The sequence below is a fragment of the Chaetodon auriga genome, chromosome 22, assembly GCF_051107435.1.
Source record: "Chaetodon auriga isolate fChaAug3 chromosome 22, fChaAug3.hap1, whole genome shotgun sequence".
Classification (NCBI taxonomy): Eukaryota; Metazoa; Chordata; class Actinopteri; order Chaetodontiformes; family Chaetodontidae; genus Chaetodon; species Chaetodon auriga.
In genome coordinates this window covers 418449-431623 of record NC_135095.1, presented here as the reverse complement: position 1 = coordinate 431623, position 13175 = coordinate 418449, and the positions used below count along the sequence as shown (strand labels likewise).

Below are 13175 nucleotides of genomic sequence, written 5' to 3'. Positions count from 1 at the left end.
TCTGAAATTCATTCTGGCTCCTTTTTTTTAAGTTTGAAAAATTAAAAAAAGAAAAAACAACCTAGGGAAGTTTTTATATATATATATATATATATATATATATATATATATGTGTGTGTGTGTGTGTGTGTGTGTATATATGTGTGTATATATATACGTATACACACACACACACACACACACATATATACACACGTGTACAGTATATTTATACATACGTATGTTTGTTTTGTCTTTATCTTTGTCTTTTATTAACATTATTACAAATGCTTTTTCACTTGTAACTGAAACCAAAGCACAATTATGATCCAAAATAAAGCTTTCCACCATATTTCACAGGTCACAAGCGCGATCACACCCTCAAGTGACACTAACTGTGTTGCTGTCTTTGTGTCGTCTTACTTGTAGTCCTGTTTGCAGTGTGTGAAGAGGTCTTGACTGTCTCTTTCTGTGCTGGTAATGTCGAGAGATGTGTCCATCCCTCTGCTGCTTGTCAGCACTCCTTGCAGGGTGGCACTGTACAGCTGTAGGCGCCGCCACAGCTCATTGTACAGTCGCAGCAACTTAGGATACTCTCCTTCAAACGCCTGCTTCAGGAAAGACGAGGCTAATGAGAGAAAAAAGACACACACAGTGAGGAAATAGCTTTTTTTTACATATGATAATTTAGTAAAGCATTGAGTGTATAGTCAAAAAGAAAAATGTGTTTCTAATTATTTTTTAAGGATTCTTAATTTTTAGAATATAATAAGGGGGCCTGGCTAACTACAGCTAATGATTCAGTTTCCATGGTGCGGAGCCACGCCTCCAATTCACTCAGCCTCCCCTCCAACTCACCAAATAAACTGCATTTATTACATATACCAGCATCACTAAAGGAGGCAGAGGAGTAGCTAAACATCTGACACACCAGGCAGGAGAAAGCCGGAGAGTGTGAGGGAGAGAGAGAAGCCATTGCTAGCTGCTAGGCTAATCTGGTGTTGCTAGCAGAGCAGACAAGTGAGTAGACAAGTAAAATTTGCAGTCGTTAGTGCTTGAGCAGAACTAATGTTACTTTAAATAGCAGATAATAAACCGCTGTAACAAAAGACAGAGAAATTACACTCAGACAAGCAAAAGCGACAGATGTGCGCTACTAATGCAAACAACAGGAAACACAAAATGAGACGACATGCTTACTTCAGCACGTCAGCTGAGGTGGGCCTATCCATCCACCTATCATGATGGATAAGTCTCTCATTCAATTTCCAAACAAAGGAATAGCTAGTCATATAGTATTTGTGAGTAATATCAGAAGATTGATATCAATCCCAAATCTGTGCATTATTAAGTACACAGTTGAAGTCATGATGTGGCTTGCTCAGCAAATACTGGGGACAAAGGGCAAACGGCTAGTTTGGCTATGTCCAAAGTTAAAAAATACCAAAAGCTTAATAATTAATGCATTGCATCTTGTGCATTTGACACACAAACACAAACAAAACACAATAAAAATGTAAAAACAACAATCTGTGGTTTCAGGACTTCTGTTCAGGCACAGTCTGGGTTGCCATATATGATGGTGACAACTCTGGCAACCTCACTGAGATGCAACATTTTAACATTTTCTGTTTGAGCAAATTAGATATTAACTAGATTTACTGAGCTTTAGAAGGTAGGTGTATTTTTGAACTTTGGACAGAGTCAGGCTAGCGGTTTCCCCCTGCATCAAATCTTTATGCCAAGCAAGGCTGACCACTCTGTACTTCAGATCAAGATTAATTTTCTAATCTCACAGTGAGAATGAATATGAATAAAGGCTTTGATAAAATATTGTATTATTCCAGCAAAGCAAGAAGTACCAGTCAATGAATGTAGAGCACTAACATATCCAACATTGAAGTAATACAACTGAGGCACTCATAAAATACAAACTTTGCTGTGACTGTATTTTTTCTTTGTCTTACTCAGAATCAGAGATTCTGTAACACTCAGAGGCCCTTATGGCATAGGCTTAGGAAAAAGGACTGCCTTTTGCTCCTGGTGATGGAATATGTCCCTTATGTTTTTTGGCTGGATCAGAGCAAAGCGGGGTCAGCCTGATAAACACTACTACATAAAATTTATTCAATTGAGTGAGTGATGAAGTTACTCCAGTGTTTCCTCTACATTCATTTAGGAGTGGCGGTCCACACTCCAGTCATCCTTCACCTTCCGAGCCCTCAGTCAGAGCCGACCCACCACTGCCGCCTCCCAAATGCCCTGTGGAGGACGAGCCCATGCAACTGGGGAGGGCTTGTTTGTCACCTGCTGAGTGCCTCCACAGGATATGGGTTGAAGTTCCTAAGGTCATTCACTCTGTCTCCGTTCAGCTATTTTTCCGGCAGGGGGAGCCTCCAGCTCTTTGTCCGTCCGTCCCCCAGACCTCTCCAGTGTTCCCTCTGCATATCAAGATCTCTGTGAGGTGCTAAGTAAGGAGCTTGCTCTGTCACTACATCTGTATCGGCCCTATGACTGTTCCATTAACCTTCTTCCGAGTGCTCCTCTCCCCACCAGTGGGCTATACAACCTGTTGTGTCCCGAAAGAGAGGCAATGGAGCAATACATAAAAGACTCATTAGCAGCGGGTATTATTAAACCCTCCTCTTCACCTCTTGGGGCAGGGTTATTCTTTGTGGTTAAAAAGGATAAGACCTCAGACCATGTATTGATTTACAGGGTCTGAATGACGTTACCATAAAGACCCTTGATGAATTCTGCTTGAGTCTCTCCACAAAGCTGCCGTCTTTACTAAATTGGACCTACTTGCTTACCATATTATTGGCATAAACTAGGGGCACAAGTACAGCCTGACCCTAACAAACAATTTATTCTTGAGGTGGATGCTTCAGATAACAAGTTGGGGACAGTGCTGTCTCAGCAGGTGGGTTCGAAGAACAGCTTGCACCCTTGTGCTTTTCTTTTCTCGTCGTCTCTCCCCCACAGAACTGGAGTTGGAGGAATAGAGACATGGTTCTAGAGAACAGAGCAGCCCTTCGTCGTATGGATGGATCACAAGAATCTGAGTCGCAAAGCTTTGACATCAAAACAGTGTGTTTTGTTCCTGTTCTGTTGTTAATGAGCTCTTGTTCTTCAGTAGTATGAAAATAAATTAATGATCTGTCTGCAACTTGTATGATTTCACTACTACGATAAGAACAGATCTAGGGTTGTCCAATTTAATCTTAAAATAACACAAGATTACCATAACAAAATTCATACAAGGAAAACTGGACACAAAAGAACAAGTATTTTGTTTTCTTTTCTTACACGGGAGACTGCAGGACTCGTCCCCTGTTGAACTTCTGTATCAGAGCTGCACGTGTAACTGTGTTGCTCTCTTGTTCTAATCAGCACATTACTCCCAGCTCTAATTACCAATGGTTCCCCCAGTAAACAGCTGTACAGGACTTCCAGCTCAGCGAATCATGGCATAAGTCGCATGGCGGAGAGCTCCTGCAGAGTTTATTTTTCCACATGCTTTAAGGCACTTTCTTCTATTTTTTTTTTAAGGTTCAGCTTCTTGTTATAACTTTTCTTAAACAAGGTCGCTTCTGATTTCAACTCGCATAATGCCGCCAAAGGTTAACAAAGGAGGAAACACTATTCAGACTCACCTGCGGCCTATTCCCCACAATGCCTCCACGCACTGTATTGAGTCCACTTCATCGCTGGAGGCTAGCAATACACAGCCCATGCTGACGGACATCACCTCACTTAAAACAGAGCTGTTTTCCACTCTCCGTGAAGATGTCACTGCTATATTTAGAATAGAACTACAGGCAGCCCTGGGTGAAAATCTTTCTTCAATCAAGACTGAGCTGCTCGCTATGAAAAGTGAATTATCCTCCAGCATATCTGCTGTGCAGCAAAACCTCGTTGGGCTTTTGAGCACTGTGGCAGAGATGGAGCAGTCTCTGTCTACTAGCACCAATGAAATTTTGTCCTTTCAAACTAAAGTGGAATATTTGACTAAGGAAATGGTGAAGTTAGGGGGCAAGTGTGAGGATCTGGAGTCCAGATAGCGCCGTCAGAATATTCGGATCATCGGTGTCCCAGAGGACGACTCTGCTGCTGCGTCTTCTGCAGGTGTGTCTAAGCTGCTGATGGAGGCCTTCGCTACGGTGGCCGGGAAGTGCAAATCAACATTACAAACTGTGAGACAAAATTACGTTTTGGAAAACATTTTTACATATCATAAAACAACATTACATTACCATAACACATTTACAATTCCCGAAACAAATTTACATTTTGGAAAACAAATTAACAAGACACGAAACACTTTTACAAGTGCCGAGACAAATTTACAAGTGACGAAACAAATTTACATTTCAGAAAACAAATTAACAAATACAATCTACCGGAAAGGGAACGTCCCAAATACCGGGTTGACCCGGAAGTGATAACGGAAGCGGGTCAATTCGAGTTGTTGACATTTTCAATGGACGGAGATGGACAGAGACCGAGTCATGTTTTGCCTGTTTTGTGGACAACATATGAGCCGATTAACGCGGTTTTGTTTTTCGTGTGGTCGGTCGTTACAGTGTTTAAGAGGCATGGACCAGACCGGCGGACCAGATATGTTAGAGCAGTGCATACAGTACACGAAAAACAAAACCGTGTTAATTGGCTCATGTGTTTGCCACAAAACAGGCAAAACATGACTCGGTCTCTGTCCATCTCCGTCTATTGAAAACATCAACAAATCGAACTGACCCGCTCCCGTTATCACTTCCGGGTCAACCCCGTATTTGGGACGTTCCCTTTCCGGTAGATTGTATTTGTTAATTTGTTTTCTGAAATGTAAATTTGTTTCGCCACTTGTAAATTTGTCTCGCCACTTGTAAATGTGTTTCACGTCTTGTTAATTTGTTTTCCAAAATGTAAATTTGTTTCGCCACTTGTAAATTTGTCTCGGCACTTGTAAATGTGTTTCACGTCTTGTTAATTTGTTTTCCAAAATGTTAAATTGTCTCAGATTTTGTAATGTTGGTTTGCACCTCCCGGCCACCGTACTTCGCGCTTGGGAGGGAGCTAACCCTAACCCTATTCTCAGGAAAGCGAGAGAGCTACAGCAGATTAAGGTACGAAATATGACGTCTTCCCTACACTCCCAAGACGGCACGGGCTCGTGCTGCTTTCAGTGTGTTTGTTAGTCTGTCACACTTGCGCTTTATTTTCCTATTAATCTAGGTGGGAGTGGATAGTAGGTTGAAAAGCCCGAGTCTCTATACCTTTTAAGTTTTTCTTAAAGGTATGCACTATTATTATTGGGATCATCTGCCTCTCCTCCCCGTTTTGTGATTTATTATTCTTACCTAAGGCAGTATCTACCTGTGGTTATGTGTGGCAAATTATTATTATTTCCTCCATCCTTTTAATTTTATCTCATCGTCAATAGTTATTGTGCCAGTGTATTCGCGTATTTGTAGTGCCTTCTAGTTTATGTTTGAAATCTAGTGCTCTGCAGGGCTTCACCAGTTAGCTCTAGCTACATAGCCGTAAGCATCACTCTGAGGATGGCTCCTGTCGGAGCGTGCACTGCTATTCCCATCGTTTGGGGATGGGAACACTTAATGTGCATGATGGGTTTGGGTGGGTTGTGGGCATTCTGGGGATTGTGTGTCTGTGTTTTTTATCCTTTTTTCCAGTCTCATTATTACCCTTTCCCTTTTTTTTTTTGTTTACGTGGGGGATTTTTTTCATGTACCTCTCCTTTTTTATCTCCTACTAAACCTCAATGTTAAAACTCAGATGACTGACACTAATCGCTCTAACTCAGACATTAGATCTTTGATCAGATTTTTGAGCTGGAATGTTAAAGGTGGATTTTTGGATTTGAATTGTGTTATAAACCCAACCTTAGACCGTTCTCAACCTCGTAGTCTTACCCAGTCCGCTATGTCTAAGTCAATTTCGGATTTTATGCTACAGAATAGGTTCGTAGATCCCTGGAGATTTTATAATCCAGGCAGAGAACATTTTTTATTGATGTTTCTCTAATTCCCAAAGTGACCTCTTTGAGTATCATTCAATTGTCATATCTGATCATGTGCCTCTTAGTCTCAATATAATATTTTCGGAACGACCCCCTTTCCTTTCACCCTGGAGGTTTAATCCTCTGCTTTTGTCTGATGATTCATTCAGTGCCTTTATTATGTCCTCAATTGAAGATTTTATAACCATTAACAAAAATGATACATCTCTTATTCATTGTTATGGGAATCGCTCAAAGCATATCTGCGTGGCTAAATTATTTCCTATTCAGCACACCGTAACAGAAGCCAAAAGGCACGATTAAATGAACTTCTAACTAATATTATGGATATTGATAGCCAAAATGCTATTAACCCATGTCAGAGTTTAGCTAAACAGCGTCACAACCTGCACATGGAGTTAGACCTTCTTACAACAATGGATGCTGAACGACTTCTGTTACGCTCCCGAGCTACTTATTACGAACATGGTGGTAAGCCAAATAGGCTCTTGGCCCACCAGCTGAAACGCCAAACAATGTCTGGATTTATTAAGCAAATTAAAGATGCCTCTGGCAAACCTGTCTCCGATCCCACATCCATCAATGACATATTCAAGAATTTTTACTCCTCTCTTTATGAACCAGAATCATCAGACACAGCAGAAATGACTTCTTTTTTTCAAAATCTCAACATCCCCGCAGTCGATCCCATTACAGTAAATGTGCCTAATGCTCCTTTAAGTTTGGAAGAAATTATGCTCTCTATCAAAGTCATGCAAAATTATAAAGCATCGGGCCCAGATGGATTTACTGTTGAATTTTTTAAGAAGTTTATCAATAAACTAGCCCCCCTCCATTGCTCCATTTATAATGACTCTTTAGATCTTGGTTTGTTGCCCCCAACTCTAACCCAGGCGTCCATATCCCTTCTGTTAAAGAAGGGTAAGGACCCTATGTCTTGTTCCTCTTACAGGCCTCTGTCACTTCTCAATGTCAACATTAAGATTTTGGATAAAGTATTAGCAACTCATCTTGAAAAGGTTCTTCCTTTAATCATATCAGAGGAACAGAACAGCTTCATTAAAGGGCGTCAGCTGTTTTTTAATGTTTGAACCCTTTTAAATGTAGTTTTCTCTGATCACTCCACTTCAGTCCCTGAAGCAGTAATCTCGATCGACGCAGAGAAGGTGTTTGATCGGGTGGAATGGCAATATCTTTTCGAAGTACTGCAGAAATTTGGCCTAGGGGACAGGTTTATATCCTGGATTAGACTCTTATATGCCGCTCCCCAGGCCAGTGTCAAAACTAATAATACCCGATCTGGCTCAGAATTAAAATAGTCTCTTTATGCAGATGATCTTCTTTGATATGTATCAGATCCAATGACTAGCATTCCACCAATTTTATCTATTCTGGAGAGATTAGGTTCCTTTTCAGGTTATAAAATTAACGTCTTGAAGAGTGAATGTTATCCTGTAAATTTTCTAGCCCTAGCACTTCTGCAGTCTGATATTCCTTTCAAGCTCATCTCTCCCTCTATCCTTGATTGGTAGAATTAATGTAGTGAAGATGAATGTCCTACCTAGATTTCTTTTTTGTTTCAGTGCATTCCCTTGTTTTTGCCCAAACACTTTTGTAAATCATTAGATCAAGCTGTTATTTCCTTCTTGTGGAATGGTAAGGCCCCCAGAGTAAGGTAAGGCAAGGCTAATCGTGGCCTTGCCTTACCCAACTCTCTTCTATACTATTGGTCAGCACATATACATAAATGGACTTACTGGCTTCAGTCTCCAGAACTGTTATGGTGTAGACTTGAAACCTAGACTTGACCTCTATAAAGACGGCACTTTTGCTGCTTTTTCCGACCTATCCACAGATTTTAATTTACCTACAACTCATCTTTTTCTTTACTTTCAAATTAGACATTGTGCATCCTCTCTTTTCTCATGTTACCCTTCTCTTCCTGCTAAGCAATCCTGGGATGACCCTTAAGCCTACTCAGAAATCATTAATATCCAGTATTTATAACAAATTTCCTTGTGCCAAGCTGCAGCTTATACGATTCAAGGTATTACACAGAATCCATTTCAGCAAATCTCGATTATCTGAAATATTTCCAAACATTGCAGACCATTGTGACAGATGCCATGCCTCCTCTTATAATTTGAGTCTTCTTTTGCCCCAGACTATATAAATTCTGGACTGACTTCTTTACTATCCTAACAAAGATTCTAAGAACTCGAAAACAGATGGACCCATTTATTGCTATATTTGGATTATCGCTTGCACAACTTAAAATTAAGTCTTCACGATCAAAAACACTAGCCTTTTCATCCCTCTTGGCGAGACGCTGCATTTTACTTCTGTGGAAATCTCCTAAACCCCCATCTATTTCTTTATGGCTTAAAGATGTTATGTCTTTTCTTAAATTGGGAAGATAAATTTTACAGTGAGAGGCAGTTCTAACAGGTTTATTCAGAAATGGAACCCTTTCATAAACTACTTTAAATCCTTACCAGCCCTGTCCTTGGAGTAACCCCGACCCCCCATATCTTTTCTTTTATTTATTCTCCCTTTTTTTCTCTTCTTTTTCTTGCTTTTTCCAGATCTGATTTTCATTATTATTATTTATTTTCTTTCTCTTCTTTTTCTCCAGTTTAGTTTACGTTTAATTTCATGGCTTATCTACACTTAGAATATCAACACATTGCAGTCTTGTTTGTAAAAATGTTTAATAATGTTTTGGTGATGTATTGTTAGAATTCCGAATGCAGACACTGTTCATTGTTCTAAATAAAGAAAAGAAAAAAGGGGATTAACTTAATGTACTGTACTTTGTACTGCTGTTGTTTGTTGATCCCTAATAAAAAGATTTCTTTTAAAAAAAAAAAAAACAACAGCTGTACAGAGGGTAAGCAGCAGCATCACAAACCGCGAACTTGCAAGTCTGAGAATATTGAAATTGTAATGTAAATGCTAGACATCAACTTTGTCCACTTGAGAGCGTGTTGCTATGTAAATGTTCATGCAATGACTGATGGCGCTGTTTCCCTTATTGTATTTGAATGCTGTCCACTTAAGAGCAACTGAATTGTGGCTATGTCATACACAAAAGTTTCAGAATCCAGTGGAAGCATCTCACAAATATTACATCTTCAAATAGCCTCTACCTCAGCAGCTACAATTTGTGGTGTTTTGTTAAATTTATTATGGGCTTCAAATGTCTGACAATCTCTCTCAAATTCTGTTCATAAACTGGGGCTGTACAATTAGTAAGAAAATTGACTGACACTTCTATGCAATCAGGTTTATGTGATAACAATTGTCATATTTGTATTAGCAGAGTGAGTCACTGCATCAACACACTCCAAACTTCTCCCCAAGCTGCATCAACAAATGACGTGTCTGAAGTGTGTCTTATTTAAAGACAGTTTCACATCTCACAAATGATAAATGATGATGAAAATAGCACTCACTTTTTGCTCCCCCAATTGACAAACTGGTAAATCCAACAAGATCAATTACTGCTGAACTCCTCTCTTTAGGTAAATGAAGTGAGTTAAACACTTCCAACAAAAAAATCTCTAGCATCAGAAATAACAATTGAATATTGCACAACGGCAAATCCATCCTTTCTGTCCTCTCTCATCAGGGTACCTTCCCAGGTACTATGTGTAATTTTCCACCCATTAATTCTAGTGATCTTGATGAAGTGGCCCAGCTGCTTAAGTCTTCCACCTGTTCTCTTGACCCAATTCAAAATTGACAAAATTGTTTAAATGTCTCTTTTACTATCTATCAGATGTATTAGCAAGTCATTAATGCCTCTCTACAGTCCAGTGTTTTCCCCACTTACCTCAAACATGCTGTTGTCACTCCGTTATTGAAAAAGGGTAATCCAGACCCATCCATAAATAACAATTATAGCCAAATCTCCAACTTTCCTGATATTAGTAAAATTCATGAAAAGGTTGTCCACAAACAACTGTATGGTTAAATAACCCCCCACAACCTGTATGATGTGTACCAGTCAGGGTTTAGAGTGAATCATAGCACTGAAACAGCTCTTGTTAAAGTAATCAATGACCTTAAAATCAACAGTGATGCCAACCAACTAGGGTTGAGCCGGATACTCGTTTCAGACGAGTATCCGGTACGGATAAAACATTTTTGACAAGTACGAGCATGATACAAGTAAAACTCGTCAATATCCGTGCTCATGCTGAGGGAAAATCCTCATTGGGTAACTGACTGTCTTCACACTCTGCTCTGTTCTCACGATTTGTTTCGTAATGTACGCGGTGCATTTGACAAGACAGAGCTGAAAACGGCTTGTGTTGCATCGGTCACTGCCTCCACTCCGGTTGGGTTTTTTTTTTTTTTTTTTTTTTTTTAACTGTCTGTTTGCTCTTAGTTTGGCTGGTGATATAACGTCAGTTGGAAAAAAATCTGCTCGTACTGAATGCGGTGCTTTTGAGAAGAATACAGTGAACAAGGCTGACATATTATTTCCCTGTTTGCCCTCACTGGATATTTGCATGAATCACCAAGTTCACACAGATCATTAAAAAATAAACAGTATTACAGACCACTTACACACATACACACATATAGCTGAACACACAAAGTAGCCTATATTAATATTTTTATTGTATATCAATTTCAGACTTAAAATAATGTACCGATTTAAGCCCCACCCATTTCCAATTTACTACCATGCCCACTTCAGGTTTAGGTCCCGCCCACTCCGAGTACAGATACAGATACAGATAATTTAGATGGTTGAACAGATACAGACACAGATACAGATAGTGGTGTACTCGCTCATCCCTACAACCAACTTTGTGTTCTAATAGTGTTGGACTTGAGTACAACTTTTGACATTGTTGACCGTGACATTCCAGACCTGAAAATGGTACTGACTTATCTGGACCTGGTTCACAACATATTTAAAAGGAAAGACTTTCTCTGTATGTCTTGGTAATTTCTCATTTGAAAAAGTGCTTCATACTCCTGTCTGCTTGCCTGGATATTGCTTTCCACTCTTTCATTGATATTCTGGATATGTCCAAATACATGTTGCCAAAGGGCAACTCTGGACGATGTCCGTACCTGATTCTGCAGACATTGTCCAATATGAGAAAACTATTTTTTGTCTCTCTGCTATATATCCAAGACAGGCAGTGCAATGTAGCAATCTAGTCACCTCACAAGATCATGTGATTTGGGCAGCAGGGATGCCTACCAAGTTCTCAAATGATGTGAGGCTGACAGTTGGTGGCAATAATGTACCTCCTATTGCATCTCCGTGGATCTCGTTAGGAACCTTACAACTTTTATTTGAAAATAAATTAAATTATACTCTTTTGAGTATTGTTTTAAACTTTTGTTTATGTGGAAGTTCCAAATAAAAGAAGACAGTTGTTTTTGTTTATATGGAAGTTTCAAATAAAAGAAAAAAACTGCCCCCGATGCTGTGCCATAGTGTATGTGAATTCATATGTACGTCATTGGATAAAAACATCTGCCAAATGACTGATAAAATTACACATATCATGGTCTAGATATTGGCCATATTGCCAACCCCTTATTCATATGCTAATGATATACAGCTGTACGTCTCACTTTCCTTTGACAACCTCAGTCCTGTAAATAAGCTTGTCAGATGCACTGAAGACTGATGACCACTGGATGCCTCAAAACTTTCTAAACCTTAACAAACAAAAACTGAAATTCTGATAGTAAGCCCAAAAGCACAAATGCAGGAGATAGTATTCAAGTTATCTTTTTCTGTTAGCATGTCAGAAACTGGGTTTCATTACTGATGCCAATCTTAACTTCCAGAATGACATCAGTTTTCAATTATTTAAAAAGCGCATGATAGAACAAAGACAGCATTAGTTGAAGTTACAAATTACATTCTAATTGCATCAGACAAAAGACTTGTCTCTGCACTAGTCTTGTTAAATCTTAGTGCTGCATTAAACACCACTGACCATGGTATCCTATTGCAGAGACTGGAAAACTTCATTGGCATTGAGGGAACTGCACTAAGCTGGTTTAAATCCAACTTTTCAGATCAATCTCAATTTGTACACGTCAATGATGATTCCGCTGTGCCCGCTAAAGCCAGTCAGAGTTCCACAGGGTTCTGTGCCTGGACCTATATATGCTTCTTGAACAGTATCAGGAAACACTCCATAAATTTCAAATCAGGCTGCCCAAATTCGTTGCTAAATACTCTCTAGTTGATGTAGAACGTCCCTAAATTAGCAGTTTTGATATTTAAGATGTGACCATCCTCTTAAACTCGTAGCTGGAGAAAGACGAGGAGGGAAAAAGACCAGTTTTACCTTCAGTTGCATTGTGAAACTCCTCACTGAGTGTGTTGGTTACATCATTCCAGAAGGTGTAGAGGATATCAGATTCACCATCCTGTCATCAAGCAAACAGAAGAAAAACACACGTGATCAGATATCCTTGCAGTGCTTGACAGGAGCTGACGAGCTGATGGGAGACACTTATCATCTCAAGGTGGTGATTGGACTCCAAAAAACAAAGAAATTATTGTTATATTAATATTATACAATCATTGTTTTTAGAATTTTTACATATTACACACAATAAAGTTTTTGTACTCAGTCAAATTTGTGTGCAAAAGTGTAAAAAAGCGAAATTGAGCCAAATAATTCTCAGTAATGATTGTCATCATAATATTGAAGTAAAATAATTGCAACTGATTGTGCATCACAATGATCATTATCATCATATATCATTTCAACACTGCAATCACTGGGGTAGTCAATGCAGACATTCATGATGTACTTTCTGCTTGAATATTAGATCTCGCCTGTGAAAAAATGTTCTGTGAAACTAGTAATCGAGAATCAACACACACCAACAGTTCAACACACACATGGGATTGGACATGTATGTCTGTATATTTTCCTCTAATCCACCATTAGAGAAATTTGTCACAAGTCTGCTGTCCAGCTGCCTGACCTTTCCTCCTCATATCCATCACATCCACTTTCTGCACCTCCACTGTAACCTCTGTTTCTCAGTTTGCTTTTTCTTTTTTAATGGATCAACTGCATGTGAGTGGAATAAGATACAGTGCTGCTCGAAAGTATGTGAACCCCTTGATCAATTTAGATGTTTCTCTTGTTTTACCATG

The 13175-nt window shown here is 39.3% G+C and overlaps 1 protein-coding gene across 3 annotated transcripts in view; it reads right to left on the bottom strand.

Moving 5' to 3' along the window:
• Positions 1–13175, bottom strand: part of cog5 (component of oligomeric golgi complex 5) — a 157756-nt gene that overhangs the window by 54615 nt on the left and 89966 nt on the right. For all 3 annotated transcript variants that reach the window (XM_076721821.1, XM_076721822.1, XM_076721823.1), the window contains 2 exons: positions 12352–12433; positions 403–607 (listed from right to left, as the gene is read on the bottom strand). In XM_076721821.1, the coding sequence (XP_076577936.1) occupies positions 403–607; positions 12352–12433 (287 nt within the window). The remainder of the gene's footprint in view (positions 1–402; positions 608–12351; positions 12434–13175) is intronic.